Source organism: Coffea arabica, chromosome 4c (genome assembly GCF_036785885.1).
Source record: "Coffea arabica cultivar ET-39 chromosome 4c, Coffea Arabica ET-39 HiFi, whole genome shotgun sequence".
Classification (NCBI taxonomy): Eukaryota; Viridiplantae; Streptophyta; class Magnoliopsida; order Gentianales; family Rubiaceae; genus Coffea; species Coffea arabica.
This window is the reverse complement of record NC_092316.1, coordinates 8,636,583-8,657,363: the sequence shown is the minus strand read 5'-3', so window position 1 is coordinate 8,657,363 and position 20,781 is coordinate 8,636,583. Positions and strand designations below refer to the sequence as shown.

Genomic DNA, 20,781 nt, shown 5'->3' with positions numbered 1-20,781 from the left:
ATCTGTAGTCAAGCTGATTTTCTTGATTTTCTTTAATTGATTCTTCAATTTTGTCTTCTCTCTTTCATAAACTGATGTGCAATCATTTTTGTTCATAGTCCGATTGATTCTTTGCCATTCGGGCATCCCTCTTTTTTGCATCAAATTGAAGCCTTCTTCCTCCACAATTGAAAATGGATGCTCATGCATAAGCACCCATTCAGCAGTAGCCTCTCACATGGCTGCCATATCAAACGTCCCGGAGTGAAGATAGGTTTGAGAAGCTTCGGCAGAATCAGCAGATGGGAAATTGATCTTTGTTTGTTGTGTTGCTTTTTTTAGTTTTTGCAATCGGATAGCACATGACTTCCTATGCCTTAGCAAACTTGAAGTTGTACTAGTTTTCGTTTTCTTGAACTTTGCATGGCAATGAATACACTCAGACATGAGAGTTTTTTGATGGCCAACTTCAACATCTTTAAAGTCATCCCATGCTACTGATTTTTTCTGCCTCTTTTTTTTTCGAAAAGCATCCAAGCCATCATCCGCAGCAGCTTCTTCTCCAATTGTTTGAGTGGTTGCATGTGTATCACCTTCTAATGCTTCATCTTCACTCCCTAATTCTTCATCACCAAGAGAGAATTCCAGCTCTTCGTCAATGTTAACAGCAATACCCTTGTCAATGATATTCACTGGACTAGCGGAATCACCAACTGATCTAATAATTGGTGAAGATTGCTCTTGGTTGGACGTATCCATTTTATTTTCTCAATTTCTTTTAACTATACCAAAAGGAAAAAAAAAAAAAGCCATAAGCAGCATTCTTTAGTCCCAAAACAGATTACTATTACTAGGAAACAAGTTAGTAGCAATAATTATTTTCAAGAAAGTCCATCTTTTTTTTTACTTTAATTTGGGGTGACACACACATCTAAGAGAAGTCATCAAGACCAATGGGAACAGTGGATCTATCAAAAGAAGATAGCAAATGAAAAATAAGCAAAGAGATTTAATTATGAGATTGAACAAAAAGAATAACACATTCTTTTTTGTCCTCACTGTTTTGTACCGAATAGGAGTATGAAAATGAATCATCAATGTCATGAAGCCAAAGCCATTAGAGAGTCTTGACATTAATATACTATAATTGAGTTAGATCATCAAGAGCCCTTGAAGGCTATAGAAGGTTGAAACTATATTTAAGTAATTCAAGCGTCAATATTGCTGGATTAGATATTAACTTTAATGATATAGATTGCAAATGACCTCATGTTATGTATTCACTCATAATCAAAACTGTGTGAAATTAAAGGAACAAGAACATCCAAGCTATGTCCTCCAAGCTGCTTGTAAAGGTGCTAATTAATTACTTCTTGAAGATGAAAAATCACGTCTTCAGTTAGTCTTTATTCTTGTAAGCAGCCATAAAAATCAAATCAAGGCCGACCATAATGCTATAAACTTGACCAGTATGATGTATAATATTTGCATATTAAGCAACTTGTAAAGGTGTTAATTCATTAGTTCTCAAAGATGAAAAATCACGCCTTTAGTCTCTATTCTTACTAAGCAGCTGTAAAGATCAGATTAAACCCGACACTTAATGCTATAAAATTGAACGGTATGATGTATAATATTTGCATGTTTCTCAGTACTACTTAATATATGATAAAAATAAATATGAAAAAGAATGTTATTTATCTTGAATATAGAATACAAAAATTTTTGGGAGTCCGACTAACAAGCTTCAAGTATATATCTAACAATCTACACTGATACATTTCAAGGACTATCTAACAAAATCTGAAGCCGTAATTCCTGTACTGATACATTTCATATCATTCTGAAGCCGTAAGAATTAATGTTGCACATTTATTGAAAATTGATAGCATTGAGACCATCTAAAAATTAGTTGAATCATTCGAATCATGCTTCATTGGCTTAGCAAGAAATTGGAAGTGTAACACGTTAAACATTCTTTATAACAAAGATAAGCACTCAATTGAAAACCAAATATTTGAGAAAAATCCAGTTTTTTTATTGTTTCCCTCTAGAAGTGCACTGAACCACAAGGACCTTTTTATCAATGTTTCACTGTGTAAGTGTTGCATTCTTTTTAATTCTTCAACTCAAAAGCTTCAAACAAGATAGTGAACCAATTTACAAGAGATAAAAGGAAATCTACACTTAGCAGCTCTATTATTATATATAGATACTTAATTCAACAAATCTATAATCCAGATTAATAGAATTTTCATTATACAAATTGTTGAATTAAACGGCGCATTGAGTAGAAAGAAAAAGAAGCTGAGTACATACCTGCAAAAATCTAGGAAAAGCTCAGTGGGTTGCGCACTTGCTCCACTGGAAAATCTTAGACAAAATCCGGAGATAGGAATTCACCGAGAAGCTGGTTGGGTTCGGACGTCAGTCAGCCTCGTTGAAGTGGTTGGGTTCGGAAAAGCTGGTTGGGTTGCCTATGTGGAGCTGGTGGAAGCGGTGGAGAAACTGGAGATGGAGCTAGTAGAAGCAGATATGGCAGTAGCGGGGAATTGGGAGTTTGGGACTTCCCATGGTTTCAAGAGGGTTGCCTTTCTGGCTCCGTGCATACTGGGATGAATCTGGTGTTTTCGATTCTTAGGTAAGGGACCCGGGTGCCCCCGCTCATTGGAGCTGCACTTGCGACAGAGTTGGGACTGAGGACAGTCAGCAGAGAAAGCTTGGAGGTTGCTGAGGAGCCGGAGGAAGTGGTGGAGGTGGAGCTAGTAGAGATGGCGGTAGCGGAAGTACGAATTAGGAGTTTGGCAGTGGGACAGTCGGTCGGCGGAGCCAGAGGAAGAAGATCGATCGAAGGAAGTGAAGAAACAAAATTAGGTAATCTAACCTAATAGAGGAAGTTGTAAATTTTAATTGATTCAGGGGTATATTTGTAATTTCACACTGACTCGAGCCTAACGAGCGGCTCGTCGAGCTATCGAGCCAAAGAAACGAAGGCTCGAGCTCGCCTCGTTTGTCTTAACGAACGGCTCGAGCTCGGCTCGAGCTCGGTCAACACGAGCTCGAGCCGAGCTTTGACTCGAGCTGCTCGCGAGCTGCTCGCGAGCAGCTCGAGTCGCCTGTAGGCCTAGTTCCCGCAGAACTATTGGCTCCTGTTGTGCATCGATTGGAGGGGCAACATCTATGGAAGCATCATCAAGTCCTGCGTCCTCCTCCTCAACCGTGTCTGCAGTCGTACTGCTATCACAATCGTTCTGAGAGCGATACGTGACAAAATCTCCCGAATGACCGTATCTAGTAGCACATACTGGCTGAATCGATGTAGGTACGGTCATAGGCTGTCCAAAACTATAATAATCAGGAAGCTCTGAAATAGGAGATGTACCACCCACTCCACTAAGAAAATTGAATATTGGATGTAGTTCAGAAGAAGAAGATGACACTGCTGCAATGGTAGTGTTTCCAACTAGAGGCTCGTGCGATGAGGATGGATATTGTCCACCGAAGGCAGGACAATATGAAGAGGGTGTGGGATGTGCACCAAAAGGTGGAAACTGTGGCAAAGGCGTGGCATCTAGACCAATATGCGATGAGTACGGGAAAGATGTCACCTGAGGGCTAAAAGTCGATATATTCTGTGTAGTTGGCATAGCATTGATATCCGGCACCTCGGTGTGTTGAATGGTCTGCTCCCCAATGACTTCGTCTTGCAAGCCATGTCTGTGCCGTCGACTTCTACTAGATGATGGTCCACCTTGTGTAGGGACACGCCGCACACGATTGGGCTGTGGAATTTTTTGTGACACAGGAGGATTATGACCGAAAGAATTAAAATCACCAACAACCATGCGATCAAAACGCTGGAGGTATTGCATTGATCCATATGCTCTATCAACAATGGTTGCATAATGGGAATGAAAGCGACCGTTAGTGTTCTCAAGCTGTAGTGCATCACGCGATTGCTGGCCAACCTGCTGCATAGTACCCATCTGACATATACAAAAAACGGCGACAATCCTTTTTAATCATTGTTGAATAGTAAATTAATTAAATTAGTATATAGTAATAACTTACCAAATACTCAAACTGGCCAGAAACTCCATGCAACATATGCCCATACTGTGCATGCTGCTGGATAGGAGGCGTAATGTACAGAATGGTGTGATTATGATACCACTCGAGATACTTATTGGAAGGCCTGAATGTATCTATGGGCACACCAGGTACCTCTGCAGTTGCACGCGCATTCCAGTATGCTATCCAACCCTTATGAAAATCAGCCCAATTTCTTCCCGGATAACCAGAAATATCCAATTGGTGTAAACCACCCCGATTAGTGTCAACTGGTTCCGAAATGTCCTGCCTCATCCCAAATTGACGCATGACACGATCAGGAAAATGAAATTCGACGATGTACCAGAATATAAGAGGGACTCTTGCCCGCCATATGTGCGCTCCCCGTTTGCAGTAATCAGGTAGTCGTGCCAGTATATCATCGGTATACGGCATCCAAATAAACTGATATCATAACAATTATTTAGATTGTGGATCGGCTCTTTGTGATATTATTATTATAAATAATTTATTTAGATATAAGAGACAAATACCTGATCCATGCGTAATAAGGCTAACTGCTCCCGATAATGTATGCCGGACTAACTAGAAGGGTCAACCCCTGTTCGTTCGGCTGCCCATCTCCCTCCTCTCGGAAAAATCCCCAATTCCAGAATATGGGAGTACATCAGGTCGAATCACAGGAATCCGCTCCCACGCCCAAAGTTGTAGTAACAAGTATGGACCTCCAGTTGTTATTGTTCCAACACGAGATGCGTGGCACATTCGTGAATATAAACAAGCCAACGTCGCAGCCCCCCAGCTGTATTGTCTCATGGCATCCAAATCACGGACATAGTCTAACCAATTCAAACTCACGAGATTCTGACATGAATCAGCAAATAACAATCCACCCAATAGAATCAGGATGAAATTTAACTAATTTCACAACTAATTAAACTAATTAATCCACTAAACTAATTAAAATAATTGTTTACTAAATAACATAAACTAATTATCAACTAATTTAACAAATAAAGTGAATAGCATTAAACTAATATCACTAGCTATGAAATTTTGCTATGCTAATTACATTAATTTTATGTATTTATTTTATTAGCATAGGTATTATTTCAATTACTTAAATTGCCCCGACTAAACGGCTATCTTAATCAAAACTCAATTGCACAAATTCGTTCAATTAATCCATTCAATTAATTAACCTCGCCAAGTACATCTAAATTCATTTAATCGAACCTCTTAAAATTAATTCATTCAATTAATTAAACTAATATATCCTATTGGCTAATTAAACTAATCATATACTAAATAACATAAACTAATTCATTTAAATTCATTTAATCGAAATTCATTTAAACTAATTAAACTAATAACATATACTAAATAACATAAACTAATTCATTTAAATTCATTTAATCAAAATTCATTTAAACTAATTAAACTAATAACATATACTAGATAACATAAACTAACCTTGCCGAATACATCTAAATTCACCCCTAATTGAACCTCTTAAAATTAATTCATTCAATTAATTAAACTAATATATCCTATTGGCTAATTAAACTAATCATATACTAAATAACATAAAATAATTCATTTAAAATCATTTAATTGAAATTCATTTAAACTAATTAAACTAATAACATATACTAAATAACATAAACTAATTCATTTAAATTCATTTAATCAAAATTCATTTAAACTAATTAAACTAATAACATATACTAAATAACATAAACTAACCTTGCCGAATACATCTAAATTCACCCCTAATTGAACCTCTTAAATTCAACGAATTCCACAATTAATTAAACTAATTAATCCACTAAACTAATTAAACTAATCATATACTAAATTACATAAACTAATTATCAACTAATTTGCATAATAAAGTAAATTGTATTAAACTAATAACACTAATATCATTAATTAAGTTATGCTAATTTTATGTATTTTAGTTAAACTAATTTAATTCATCCATTAAATAAATTTAAACAACTAATTAAACTACTTAAACTAATTTTATCACTAAACTAATTCAACTAAGCATGTACCATATTATTAAACTAATATTAGCTAACTTACGTAAAAAGTAAATTACATTATTTGTATACAACTATTCTATAATAAATTAAATATTTATTTAACAAAAAATATTAATAACACAATATAACAACAATATAAAATATTTATCACCAATTGAGTAACATAATATAACAGTTATAACAATTTTTATATAAGACAGATCACTAACCTCTTTCGAACTATTTGTATTTAAAAAATTGATTGTCTTGTCAGCACTGTTAGTAGTCAGTACGGCGACCTAAACAAAAGCACCGTAATTAATTAGCACGGCGATATCGTAATTAATTAACATGAACGTCTTAGCAAAAATACATTAACAATAGGCTCACCAATTCTGCCCGCGAACAAAGCTATGGCCAGAGACACCGAGAGGGACAATTCTCGACAAGGCAAATCTGAGACACCAATAGGGAAGGCAAATCGCAAACACAACAAATGTCTTTCGGCTCTGGAGGAACTTTGGCCGAGAAGCTGAGTGAGAAGTGAGAGGGATGATGCAAATAGAATTGGGAGAGCTCAGAAATAAGGAAATGAGAAATGAGGTGCGGGGTGAGGGGTGAAGGGTGAAGTTTGGTTCGTTTATATACACATTCGGAGTTCACGACACTGGAGCAAACCCACGTGATTGCAGCTTTTGTTTCTGTCCGTAGCTAGCCACCACGGGGTGTTAAGCTGAGATAGCTTTTGTTTGTTTTTCCGTAGCTAGGCACCACGGGATGCTAAGCTGAGATTCCACCAGCTAAGAGGCACCTGATAAAAGCTCTGGCGGGTCAGGAAATTGCATGGACGAGAGGGGCGCATGGCTTTAAAAAGCTGTCTGGTGCACAGCTTTAAAAAAAAAAAAAGGAAGAATCTGTCAGGTGCCGGGCTGACAGAGCCCGGCACCTGATAACTCAATCACACAAAATTCTGTCGGTTGCCGGGCTGCCAATTTTTAAAATTTTTTTTTTTTTAAATTGGGGTGTCAGGTGCCGGGCTGTCTCAGCCCGGCACCCATGTGGATTTTTTTAAAAAAAAAGTGTCAGGTGCCGGGCTGAGGCAGCCCGGCACCCATAGATTCATACTTACCCCATGTCAGATCCGTAGGTAGACGACTTTTTTTTTTTCTTCAAACAATAGTCTAAGGAATTAGCCCCAAAAAGGAGACTCAAACCAATAATAGCTTAACGAGTCATATACACAGTTGGATGCATTTTCCCTAACACATACATATATCACTAAATCTATTTCACAAATAATTGGTTAAGTATCTTCCTCTTTATTCCTTTTTCAGTCTAATATCAACAATCTACACTATTCATACACTATTGGGGAGAGGTGGGTTTGAAACCTCGTTTTAGTACACTAGAGAAAGCTTTAAGAAGCTTTATTTGCCTCCCGTCTATAGCGCGCTCTAAGAACCCTCGTATTAGTTAAGTCCTTGGGCGCAGGTGCAGGTTCAACTTCCGTCTATAGCGAAAAAAATTTAAAACTGGTGCAAAAACACTTCTTTGATATAATAAAGTCTATATACCTGGTAGTCCCTAAAAACTAATTTTTTTAGACTTTCTTTCCCCTATAATCTACGATAGAATAACGCATGCAATTATTATCGTTTTCGGAAAAAAAAAAAGAGTCTCTTACTTTATTAGGTTGGAAGAGGTGCCAAAAAAGAATGGACGGTGATCCGCATAGCTTTTAAAGTCAGAAAAATAAACTGAAATAGGATGCCAAGTGGGAGATTCTTTATTTGACTTTTTAAATCCTCTCCTTTCCCCATTCTCCTCTATCAAACTAGGAGTTTGCCTTCAACTTTTAGGGGGAAAAAAAAAGGAAGAATGGCAGACCAATTTCATTAGTAAGGTTTTTATGATAATTTATCTTAGCAATTTTCTTGGGTCGGTATTTATCTTAGCAATTTTCTACAAATTAGATACATTTTGCAGGTTACTGAACTAAGCTGAAATTGAAGCATTAATTATTGTATTCTGAACTACCTCTATCTTCTCTTTTCTTTTTTTCCTGATCTTATATTTGAAAGAAGACTATGCAACATCACTTTCCTTCTTCTAGCAAGTGCAGATCTACCAACGAAGAGAAAAATGAAACTTCCTAGGATGCATGATTTCTAAAAGCAACTACGTCTGTCAGAATTTGCAATTTGCTAGAATTGCTTATAGAATTTGTCAAGAATTGATACGTTATCTTTTTGTTCAGAATTTAGCATATATAAGAAACTTCATTAAGTGGCTTGATTCAACAACTATAGACCCTTTTGATTTCAATGCTTAAAACTATCATACGCCGCCTCAATTCAATCAATCCTTATTATTACAAATTTTTTATGAGTTAAACAACCTTTTGGGAATCCATCTTTTGAAGCATGACGATGCTCACATCATATAATGTGGCTATACCTGTCACGCAATTAGACATTCACGTATGATTAACTAATTTTCGGTAAGCTTTAGACTTGTAGTACAACCATATCCTTCAACCCATTAGTCAGGCAAGAATCTTTTCAAAATGCAAGTGACATGAGCACACTATTCCTGCCACAATGCACAAATTATCTGTCTATCTACTTAGCTTTTTTTAAGGATACATGTATCTGTAAAACAGGTAATCAAATATAATCTTCAATTTTGATCCAGTAGTTAAAAGCCATCATCCCTGGGATAACGTTTGGCATGTCATTTAAAAATAGACGACAAGTGGGTTCATCTTAATCTCTAATTGTCCTAGGATTTGTTGTCTTAATCTTCACTAATCAATTCATAATATTGTCAAAACGCAAGCTGATAAGAAGTTCTTGTGCTCATCACGTCTACATGATTTTGCTTTCTTGGGTTAAATCAATCCATTCCAGCACTCTTTTCTTTTTTGGATGGGTTCAGTTTCAATCACTACCACATGTGTCAAGACATGCTCTTGAGATCATCGGTCTATTGTAGTAGTTCTTGCAGATTGCCTTCTTTTTGTAAGAAAAAATTTGAGTAGGTTCAATTTCGATTATCACTGCAAATTAGGACATGCTCTCCGGATCGATTACACAATTTTTTACAAATTATTTACCAACACAACCGTCATACTAATAGTGGGATTCAAATACACAATTTGTCATGAAAAAATAATCCGTCCTTACCATTGTGTTCCTGTATGTGCTTTACGAATATAGAGCTCCTTATTAGAATGCAGTACAAGAATATGAAAGGCGAGAGGGGAGGAAAAGGGAAAGATAAAAGAAGAAAAGAAAAGGAGAGGAGATATTGTGCATATGTTTCACACTGTAATTCTAGTTCATCATAGCCACAAAAAACAGTTTGTCAACATTAAGTTGTCCTCAAAATGGGGTCTAAAGCAAGGAGCCAGAATTGAAATTGACATGCACTAGTCTTTTGTTTAAATTGGGAAACTTTAGCATAAAAGTTAACCAATTTGTTGGTGATGATGTGGGAACTGTAGCATAAAAGGTAACCAATTTGTTGGTGAAGATGTAAGTAAAAAATTATATGTCTCGCCGCTCTGGTAAATCAATTTGTTAGTGTCAGAGGGGATGCAATTTGGTTTCTATCGTAACTTGCAGTGTGCTCTTCGAAGCACCACTTGTCATAAAATGAAGGCATACAGAAAGTGTTTTAGGGTAAAAAAATATGGGGTTACTCGTTAACACACCCGATATTCATTTAATATATCATATATATACACATATTAATAATTATTATTCTCTCTTACATTTATATACTTTTCTTATTTAATATTGTCTACCCTCCCTTATATTTATTTATTTATTTTTCCTAATTAATCTTAAATTTTCAAAAAAAATAACACCTAAAAAATATATTAACGAATAAGACACCTCTTAGACAAATCAAAAAATATAACTCTAAAGTGGAGAGGAAATCTTGAAAATAAGGGATACACAATAGACTGCCATCCTAATTAGAATTCTTAGAATAGTTTACAATAAAAAATTTTGCGGTTTAACATCGCAGAGAGAATAGTTCTAAATTTGTTTTCAAGAAATTTAGATTATTTTTGGAGAAGAGCACAAAAGTTGCAGGGACATTCAATATAAAGCCTAACCCCTGGTTGATGCCATTTATTTCTACACCAATTTTTGGACAAAATGACAAACTAGCTCTTCTCCAAGTCCAATTACGATTTGGATGTAAATAGATACTTTTGTCATCTTAATCAAAATGGTCGTGGGAATAAATGGGTTGTGGCAATACCATTTGTCTTTCTTTTCAAATCAACTCGTTTTTAATCAGCCAACAATAAATTTTAAAAAGAAAAACAAAATTAATCGGGTTGTCGAGGTTTTGCGTTTAGTCAGTTAAAGCGATCGGAAAAATGAGCAATGTGGGCCAATGATTGGTTCGGTCTTCTGCCTGGGTCTTTGGGGTTAGACCCTATTGCTAAATTAGCCCACATATTGTTTTCTCAGACTTCTGGGGCTGAGACAGAACATTGGATGGGCTACTTTGACGCGTCCAAATACCTTCACTTTGCAAAAGATATGAAGTGTTTTCTTCTTTTTTTTTTTTCATGCGCAATTATTGTAGATAGAATACTTGGAGTTTTCCTTTCAGCATTTGGCTAAATTTTATTTATTTATTTTTTGTTGAGACAAAGATCATATCTTTATACATTACAAAGATATACATAAATTATAGCATTATTATCACTTTCCCCCCTTAAAGTTCGGTATCACTATCTATTTTTCCTTTAACGTTATCTTTTAATTACTTTACCCCCCAAAACTAATGGTTAAACTTAACGGGATTTGTTAATTAAAGTGAAAAGACAAGTTTAGCTCTTAAAATTATTATCACTTTATCTCCATAAACTATAGTCTCATTATCAATTTACCCCATAGAGTTATTTTTTAGGCAATTTATCCTACCATTAAACCAACTTAGCAAGTTAAAAAAATTTAGAAGAAAGTACCCTCCTCTTTATATAATAAAAATAATAAAGTGGTTCTTCTCCTTTTTAGTATCAAGAAAAAAAGTCAAAGTATCAATCTCTTTTTTCTTGTCAATCTTATTAATATTGAAAAAAAATCGAAAAATGGGGAAGGGGAAGGGGAAGGGAGAGCCCAATTCATTTTTTTTAAAAATACAAATAAAAAAGAATTAAATATTTTTATTATTTTAAAATTATTTCATTTTTCTATTTACTATCAAATTTCAATTCTAATCCCAACAATCTTAAAATAATACAATAATGTTAGACCCTTCTTTATTTTCTTTCCTTGCAAAATCTAATTTTCTATCTCCTTCTTTCGTATCTCTTTTTCTTTAACTAATATTAATTAGTGTGAAAAAAATTGAGAAAATTCGTTTATTTTTATGTTTTTGGATCTCTTAAAGTGAAAAATAAGGAAGAATAACCATTCCAATTTTTTTATTTTTAATTATATATAAAAAAGCATAAATATATTTAAAAATTTTTGCCATACTAGTTAGATTAACGATGAGATAAAATGCATAGAAAATAATATTAGAAATTAAAGCGATTGTATCACTATAATTTAAAGGGATAAAATGATAATAACAATGTCGTAATGCTATAGAGTAAAAGGGTATTTTTGTCCAAAATTTCTTAACATGTTGCGTTGAATTACTTATGGAGGTAAAGTGACTAAAAGATAACGTTAGGAAGTAAACTGATAGTAATGATATAGTTTAAATGGGATAAAATGATAATAACTCTAAATTATATGTAAAATCACTTATGTGATAATGTGCTTGTCCTAGCACGTGTTATTTCTTATTTTTCATCAACATTTGCAACATTAAGAATAGCAATTCTGGGTCCCAAGCCAGGTACCAAAATTTGAAACTATTATTAGTGTTATTTTGAAACTTAAGACTGTAAATTAAGTAACAAGGCAAGCTTCAAATTTTGGATAATATGGCCTTGTTTGGATTATCATTTTTTTTCCAAAAATATTTATGTTTTTCATGAACATATTTTTCAATCACCTTTTTATTTTACGTATATCAAATTGTTACAATACTATTTTTATAAGAACTCCAAAAATAGCAATCCAAACAAGTTCTAAGTAGAGGCAGATCTACAATGAAAGCATTAGGGCGCATGCCACCCATGTAATTCCACTAATATCCATGTTGTTAGAAAATTGGCTTAATTTCTTTTAGGACAGGTTTCTTATTTTGTGTGGAAGTAACTAGTTTTCGAATTGGTTTTAATTACTTGAAATAGTAGTCAAAGAATTTTCTATTTTATTTAGGATTAAAAGTTATTTCCTGTTCTATACATGTCTAAAAATTAGAATTAGTTTCCTATTGTTATTTGATTTTTTGGCCAAATAATATTCTCTATAAATAGGTGATTTGCCATACTACAAAGGAACATATAAGGACACATAAGGACATCATGTAGCCTTATACATAGGTATGAGAGAGAGTTCTTGAGAGATGAGAGATGGTATATAAGGGTTGGGTTTGGATTCAAATTGTATTCTTATATAGGGTTTTCCTCTCATAATAAAGAACGGGTTTCTCTCCGTGGACGTAGATTCAATGGTGGAATCCAACCACTTTAGATATTGTGTATCGTCTATCTTTTATGCTTGTGGCTTATTTATCATTAAATTGTTGTGTAATTCATATCTCAATAGTTGTTTGTTCCGCGTTTAGATCCTAACAAGTGGTATCAGAACTTGATTGTGAAATTGAGCTGCTCACAAGCACTTTGATCTCAACAAACTGAATGGTTAGATCAAGAGTTTGATTGTTCAAGATTGGATCCTTGTTAGCTATTGAGATCAAGTGGATTGGTAGCTGTTACAAATTAACCAATTTAATGGATATCCTTGTTTCAATGGTTTGGCAAAAAGCATTGATGGTGCAGGATGGAAAGTTGAAAAGTATGAAGATACTTGACGGTGAATCTAGATAGGTGATTCAAGAGTCAAGAAAAAAGTGGAATCCAATGTTGATTTTGGACGTGAATTAGTGGAGATTTTCTCACACCTCCAATGGTTGATATTTCATTCCAGTGACTTTTAGATTTCGGTTATGTTTTTTGGGTGGTGTGGCACGTGTCTCACAGAAATAAAGAGATCTAATTTCCATACGTCAGAAGATTCTAACAGTTACGAGTTTTTTGTTTTAGGTGGAGTTTTGGAAACCACACATGGCGAGATAATCTTGAGGATGGAAAGAAATATGGTAATTTTACCATTTGATTGCCTCAATGTTTAGGGTTAAAGCTCACAGAAGGGAATCCCGAATTGCAAGTGGTGATGAGAAGAAATTCTGCAAAGAAAGATGGTAAATTGAGGCACCTTCTCACGAGTCAACTAGAGGTTGGATTCGGGGTAATTACACATGTTCATTTGCCGATTGAATCAATTTGGTGCCAAGATTGTATTGATTCGAGTGTGTAGTTCGATACCATATTATTTGGTAGTTGAAGGCAAATGGCTGCTAAAAGAAATTTTCTCCAAGGTGGAGATTTGTTAGGAAATTAGTTTAATTTCTTTTTGGTAGATTTTTTGTTTTGTGTGGAAGTAACTAATTTTCTAATTGGTTTTAGTTACTCGAAATAGTAGCCAAGGAATTTTCTATTTTGTTTAAGATTAGAAATTATTTCTTATTCTATACAAGTTTAAAAATTAGAATTGGTTTCCTATTGTCATTTGATTTTTTGGTCAAGTAATGCACTCTATAAATAGGTGGATTGTGATACTACAAAGGGACATATAAGGACATACAAGGACATCATGTAGTCTTATACATGGAGTATGAGAGAGGGTCCTTGGAAGATAAGAGATGGTATACAAGAATTGGATTTGGGTTCAAATTGTATTCTTGTATAGGGTTTCCTCTCATAATAAAGAACGGGTTTCTCTCCGTGGACGTAGGCTCAATGGTAAAGTCAAACCACGTTAAATATTGTGTATCGTCTATCTTTTATGTTTGTGGTTTGTTTATCATTAAATTATTGTGTACTTGATATTTCAATAGTTGTTTGTTTCGCGCTTGGATCTTAACACATATGATTTGTCTAAATTTTCAAATTAGTTAGCCTCCCTGAATTTTTTTTTTTAGCATCCATGAAGTTGCCTATGAGTACGTAAATGCAAAATTCGTTAATTTTTTAATTTAGTGAAAATGGATGCTATTAAATTCAAAACCAAAGGCCTTCTACATTAGCATTTCTATATCAATTTTTTTTTATGTTATATGATTAAAGATATAGTGCAATACTTTCTATTGTCCATTTAACACCATGCATCATAAGTAAAGCTAATAGAACTTAAACCTATGAAGTAAAAAGCAATATAGTGCTCATGTATGCTATATATGTGTGTGTATGTGTTTGTGTGTGTACATGTATAAACTCGGAATGCATACTCTAGTAACGGAACCTAAGATTTTCAAATGCATTACTAGTACCTTCGTTTATAGATAAAAACTGATTGCATTCTGGGATGTATTTCCTGCTATTAATTTTCAGTGCAGATCATGCAAATTAATAGCAAATTAGCAAGTAACATGCTGTTTGACTAATATCACTTGTGCAAATACGTAATCGTACGGTATTTTAGATTAACCATCATAAAATGCAATGCAAACCTGAGCCACGTATATGTATCACTAATTCACTATCTCTATCTCAATCCTAATCGTTCTTTTATTCCTAAACTTAGTTAGAAAATGTGTTCAGTTCTTGCTTGAGCTCTAGTTTTTTTTTTTTTTTGGCGGCTGTAGGAGATTAACAAAAGCCACCCAGCAATTAATCTAAAAGAGGCCATACGTAACACAAAATGGACCATACGAGATCTTGGATCACTTTTGGTTTATGGATGATGTTGGTCAACTTACACTAAGCTGGAGGATTTTTCCATAAATTGGATAGGACTCACCGAATCACACCTTGATGACGAAGCCCTTGTCACTCGTTTTATTCCTCTCTTTTCGTAACTAATCAACAAAAAGAGATGAGTGTAATTTCAACTTGCAAACCAGTGTTTTCTCAAGCCAAACTAATGGATGTCATTCCCCCAAGATATGTATCACTCTTTCTTGCATAGCAAAATGTTAGATAAAATAACTATTAACGTTGTGGAGATCTATCACTTCTCTTTTCGTAGTAAAAGACTACGACCTTTTTTTTTTCTTTACATGGACGTTATAAACTAGAGTGTAATAAGAACCAAAACCCAATTCAACTAGAAGGGATATTAGTCAAGTAATATTCATATTTTGATTCTCAAGATCTCATTCTCCTTTGTAATTAAGGTTTAGAGCCCCGTATTATATATATATAACGAAGATTTTGTATTAGATAAGGAAAATTGAAGCATCACCAACGATCATACATATTACAGCTATTTCTTTAATTGTCAATCCAGCTATTAGATCAAAGTTTTGTAAATATTGACCACTCTCAAGAAGGAAATAATTGACAGAGTGGGTTGGGCTGGTTTCAACTTGTCGCACTGAAATCCAACCTAATGTTGATCTAGCTCGTTAATCAGTAGTATCAACTTTACCCTTTTTCGCGTACTAAATTCTGTCTGGTGCAGAAGCATAATACCTTTCTAACACCAAGAAGGCAAAAGGATTAAGTAGCAAACTCTAGCCTCTTAATCGCCACGTTTATTGCTTAGAGAGGAATTTTGACAGCTAGAGACAAAATGGCCCCCATGCATAAGAGTATTATTGGTGATGACATGGGCACACCATTCTAAATTTGTTTTCGGTGAATAGAAGCACAACTCGGGCTTCAACAAGAAAGCATCAAACTCTTCCGGAAACTGTGAGTATGAGTTGTAACCCTTAAGTTCAATTGGCTGGTGGGTGACACATCATAAAGAGTGAAAATGGGACCCTCTTGTTATCGAGTATTGTACCTGCAGCAAATTGAACTACATGGATAGGGGTGAAGGGTTTTTTGTGCGAGGCAGAAACCATCCAAATATGGTTAAATGGAGCATTAGAGAGTGAAAGCATATTGGATCGTGATTACTGTAGTACTCGTGAACAACTGTAAAGATTGACAAAAAAAGGTAAATTTTTCAGGTATTGCCTTGTACTGTTACATTGACTCCCCTCAGTGCTTTCCTTCCTCGAAACTAGGCACAGCTGAATGTTCCATCTCCTCTATATAAACCCTGTGCGCCATACTGCATTTTCTGTCCAACGGTGTAAAACAACCCTCATAAGTTCAGTAATTCCAGTCCAGTAGTTTATCTTGTTTATAAGAGAAAATCTCAAAAGTTTTTCTTTCTTTGCTGGAGAGATGGCTCAATTGGCTTTCATCTTTGGCCTCCTAGGTATGACTAATTACATATGCAAAATGAGTCAAACCTAGTATTACATTTAAGCAAGAGGCTGATAATGCACCCAAGAAAACAATTTGTCGTGAAGAGAGAAAAGTGAACAAACAAGATGTAGTTAAATTGTTACGATTCATACAACATCGAGGGAAACAGTTTATCACGTTGCATGTCATGAGAAATGAGTTATTTTTCTTTCATCTTGGTTTACTTTTTTTATTTTGTATATTTTCTTGCATTAAGAATGAAGTTTTCTTGGGATTTTGTTTAAACATCTAATACTTCGTGCTCATGTTTCGTTGTTTTGCAGGTAATATTTTTTCATTCATGGTCTACCTTGCACCACTGTGAGTCAATCGTTTGCTTCCTTTTCCTTGGGGCAGCTAATAACGTGCTTAGCTGAATGATTTTGTTTTGAGCATAACTGTAAGCATGTTCTCTTAATTTTATTTTTTAACTGCAGGCCAACATTCTACTCCATTTACAAGAAGAAATCGACTGAAGGGTTTCAATCCGTTCCTTACGTGGTTGGCTTATTCAGTGCAATGCTGTGGATATACTATGCATTCCTCAAACCAGACACAACTCTTCTCATTACCATAAACTCTGTTGGCTGTTTCTTTCAAACTGTGTACCTTTGCTACTACCTCTTTTATGCACCAAGACGAGCTAGGGTACTAAGCAAATTATATTATCTACTAATCATAATCTCGAGCGTTATTCTTAATCCTTGATCGACTAATTACTTTGTGCTAAATTGCAGATTCAAACCGCGAAACTACTTGCTTTGCTAGTTGTCATGGGATTTGGCTCTATAATTCTCCTAACTCAGTCACTTTCAACTGGCAAAACCCGTGCAAGAATTGTTGGATGGATTGGTCTAGTGCTCTCATTTTGTGTTTTTGTGGCACCTTTGGCCATAGTGGTAAGTGTTTGCAAACATAATTTTCACTAATATACATGCAATTTTTTGCCTTCATTAATTTTATATTGATTATAGTTTTGATACAAATAGTTTTTCCTTGAACTTTTTAATCCACAGAGACAAGTCATACTAACCAAGAGCGTTGAATACATGCCATTTCTTCCATCGTTTTTCCTCACATTAAGTGCCATTATGTGGTTCTTCTACGGCTTTCTGCGCAAAGATTATAACATTGCTGTAAGTACAATCCTCCATATTTTACACTTGTGCTTGTACATTTCAAATACTAATACTATTTCTATTTTGGATCGTTTATAGATTCCCAATATACTAGGTTTCTTCTTTGGGATCCTTCAAATGGTACTGTATTTGATTTACAAGAATGCCAAGAAAGCTGTTGAGCAAAAGCTTCCTGAAATTCAAAATCAGGTTATAGTTCTAGAGGAACACAAACTTCCTGAATTGCAAGAGCAAGTTATTGAGGTTGTAAAGTTGAGTGCACTTGTACGTCCAGAAATAGTTTCAGTGATTTCTGCTCAACTCAATAATGAAAACGGAATGGTTAAGAAGATCACAGAACCTTCAAGCTGAAGTTTCCATAGTGCTTAAAAAACCAAGCACTCAAATCAAGAATCTCTTATTCTAATTGTGTTTCTTCTAAAATTAGTTTGCTATTGAATGTCTATCCTCAAATTGGTCATGTAACATCCCAATATTGTGCAATGAATGTTCTCTAATTAACTATATATGGCAAGTATCTCTTTCAATTAATGTTGTTTTTCCTTCCTAGAGAATTATGTATGTTGTCATGGGCCTCTTGCCCATGCAAGAAGAAAAGGCAAAAGCAATTGCAGATGCCTTCTGTTTCCGCCAAATATTGATGACTTCTGCAAAGGTGAAGCCAAAGATTATGTTAGATATATTATCTTGCACAAGCTAAACTTTTCCAACTCCTTTTGGGTTTGATGTAAAATAGCAATTGCTGTTATCGAAAGCCCAAAGTAACAAAGCAAAGTTAAGCGTGGCTTAGTCTTGTCTTGAAGTGCCTTTTGAAAATGTTGTCAAGTAATTATAGGTAAAGTTCAACTGGAAGTTAAGTGCTCCTAACTTTTTCTAAACATCATTATGTAAGAGCTAAGTTCTTTTATAATTTTCTTTTATTAATCCTGACATCACAGGTAACCAATACATTCCAATTTGACTTTTGCAAATTAAAACAAGAAAATAAAAAAATATATATATAATTACCAATATATTCTAATTTGATTTTTGCAAAGTGAATGCTAAAAATAATTCGGTTTATTCAAGTTCTCCTCAGTGCATCATCATCTTTGATAACACCTTCGAAGTGTAAACAAGTAAATTAAAAAAAAAAAGTTATAGATGAGAAATTTAAATGGAGAGATGAAAGAAAGAGTATGAAGAATTTCAAAAACTACTTGGAAACCCAATCTTTTGTGACTTTGTTCACCTAAAAGGTAATTTTTTTTGGTGTTCAACAGATTCCTTCTCCTTTGCATATAAGGAGCACCATCCATCAGTAGGAGTGCCCCATTTGAGAAGCCGATCCTTCAGCAGGAATGCACCTCAAAAGTAACTTGCCCCTTTCGCCATTCCCATGTAAGGCTTGGAGCCTTCCTGGTGTAAAAGAAACAAAATAAATTTATGTCTCATTTCCTAGAATTCCTATCCAAAAAAATTAAAGAAAATGGGGGAAAAGAAGAAGAGGAATGGATTTGGAGTGTCTTGGGATAAGAACTCCTGATATCTCATAGCGGCATATATACCGGCCTGTTCTCAACATATTCTCTTAAAAGCTGATTTTTTAAAAAAGCCAAAATCAGAACCGTAAAAGCAAGTACTTTCTAACTTCTAATTTTACCTTTCTAAGAAATTAATCAGCTTTCAAAAAATAGCTGATAACATTACATAATTGATTTTCTAGAATTAGATGCTAAATGTAGGTTCAATAAATTATTTGAGAATAGGAATAATTGCTACTCAGAGACAATCAACTGGCTGTTTTGATTGGGGTTGAATTGGCAAAATTTGGTGATGGATTCAGTTGCTCATTTCAAACCATGATAGAGGTCCTAGAAACCCGCCCTAGCAATTGGGAAGATAAATTTTATTAATGGATTTGTCTAACGATTCCGTACGCTCATATTCATTAAAATACAGTTCATGTATTAATATTTTAAAGGGTTATTATCACATTATCCCGTTAACGTTCAATGTCACTATCAATTTCCTCCTTTACGTTACCTTTTAATCACTTTACTTCCAAAACTAACGGTGAAACTTAACTAAATTTGTTAATTGAAATGAAAAGATATATTTAGCCCTTAAAATTATTATCACTTTATCGCATAAACTATAGTCTCATTATCAATTTACACCTAAATTCATTTTTTAGGCAATTTATCCCATCATTAATCTAACTTAACAAGTTAAAAAACTTTAGAAAAAATTACCCTTCTCTTTGAATAATCAAAACAATAAAAAATTTAGAGTGGCACTTCTTCTTTTTAGTATTAAAAAAAAGCCAAAGTATTAATCTCTTTCTTTTTTGCAATCTTATTAATATTGAAAAAAGTAGAAAGATGGGGAGGGGGTAGGGGAGGGGGAGAGAGAGAGTCAATTCATTTTTTAAAAAAATACAAATAAAAAAGAATTAAATATTTTTATTATTTTAAAATTATTTCACTTTTCTGTTTATTACCAAATTCCAATCCTAATCCCAACAACCTTAAAGTAATACGATAATGTTAGATTTTTTTTGTCTTCTTTCTTTGTAAAATATAATTTTCTATTTCCTTCTTTCCTATCTTTTTTTCTTTTCCTAGTATTAATAAGTGTGAAAAATAAATTTAAGAAAACCCATTTATTTTTATGTTTTTGGATCTCTTAAAGTGAAAAATAAAGGAAGAATAACCATTCCAATTTTTTTATTTTTAATTATATATAAAAAAGGATAAATATATTTTAAAAAATTTTACCACACTAGTCAGATTAATAACGAGGTAAAATATGTAAAAAATAATGTTAGGAATTAAAGCGATTGTATCAGTATAATGTAAAGGGATAAAGTGATAATAACAATGTAATAATGTTATAGAGTAAAAGGGTATTTTTGTCCAAAATTTCTTAATATGTTGAATTGAATTACTTATGGGAGTGAAGTGAATAAAAAAAAACATTAGGGATAAACTGATAGTAATGATAGTTTACGGGAGTAAAGTCATAATAACCCTATTTTAAAAATGAAAAGTTAAATAGAGGAAGCTTATAATGTAAGGTAATATGACAATTATTAATGTGTGCATTCATGTGATAGATTAAGGGTAATTTAGCTGTTTTAACAAATGCCCATTGAACACTATTAGAAAATCGCTTCATTCATTTATCCTCCTTTCAT

At 34.1% G+C, this 20,781-nt stretch overlaps 2 protein-coding genes across 2 annotated transcripts; one reads left to right on the top strand and one right to left on the bottom strand.

Annotated features, from left to right (window-relative positions):
• Positions 1-2,557: 2,557 nt before the first annotated feature.
• LOC140004661 (uncharacterized) lies at positions 2,558-4,920 on the bottom strand. The gene is made up of 4 exons (XM_072044789.1): positions 4,584-4,920; positions 4,051-4,494; positions 3,096-3,965; positions 2,558-2,863 (listed from the first exon to the last, which is right to left on the bottom strand). The coding sequence occupies exons 1-4, from the start codon at positions 4,590-4,592 to the stop codon at positions 2,558-2,560; spliced, it is 1,629 nt and encodes a 542-aa protein (XP_071900890.1). The 5' UTR covers positions 4,593-4,920.
• Positions 4,921-16,296: 11,376 nt separating this feature from the next.
• On the top strand, positions 16,297-18,134 carry LOC113738892 (bidirectional sugar transporter SWEET14-like). Its single transcript, XM_027266164.2, has 6 exons — positions 16,297-16,435; positions 16,749-16,785; positions 16,902-17,112; positions 17,202-17,363; positions 17,481-17,600; positions 17,682-18,134. Exons 1-6 carry the CDS (start codon positions 16,402-16,404, stop codon positions 17,952-17,954), a joined length of 837 nt encoding a protein of 278 aa, XP_027121965.2. The 5' UTR covers positions 16,297-16,401; the 3' UTR covers positions 17,955-18,134.
• Positions 18,135-20,781: the final 2,647 nt, after the last annotated feature.

Excerpts from the sequence above, each read along its gene's own strand:
- LOC140004661 (XM_072044789.1), bottom strand. Across the intron at positions 3,966-4,050 it reads CTGGCCAGTTTGAGTATTTG|ATGGGTACTATGCAGCAGGT; the intron begins GTAAGTTATTAC and ends TGTATATGTCAG. Across the intron at positions 2,864-3,095 it reads TGCGGGAACTAGGCCTACAG|GTTAGATTACCTAATTTTGT; the intron begins GCGACTCGAGCT and ends TTCCTCTATTAG.
- LOC113738892 (XM_027266164.2), top strand. The coding sequence starts at position 16,402 with ATGGCTCAATTGGCTTTCATCTTTGGCCTCCTAG. Across the intron at positions 17,113-17,201 it reads ATGCACCAAGACGAGCTAGG|ATTCAAACCGCGAAACTACT; the intron begins GTACTAAGCAAA and ends GCTAAATTGCAG. Across the intron at positions 17,601-17,681 it reads GCAAAGATTATAACATTGCT|ATTCCCAATATACTAGGTTT; the intron begins GTAAGTACAATC and ends GATCGTTTATAG.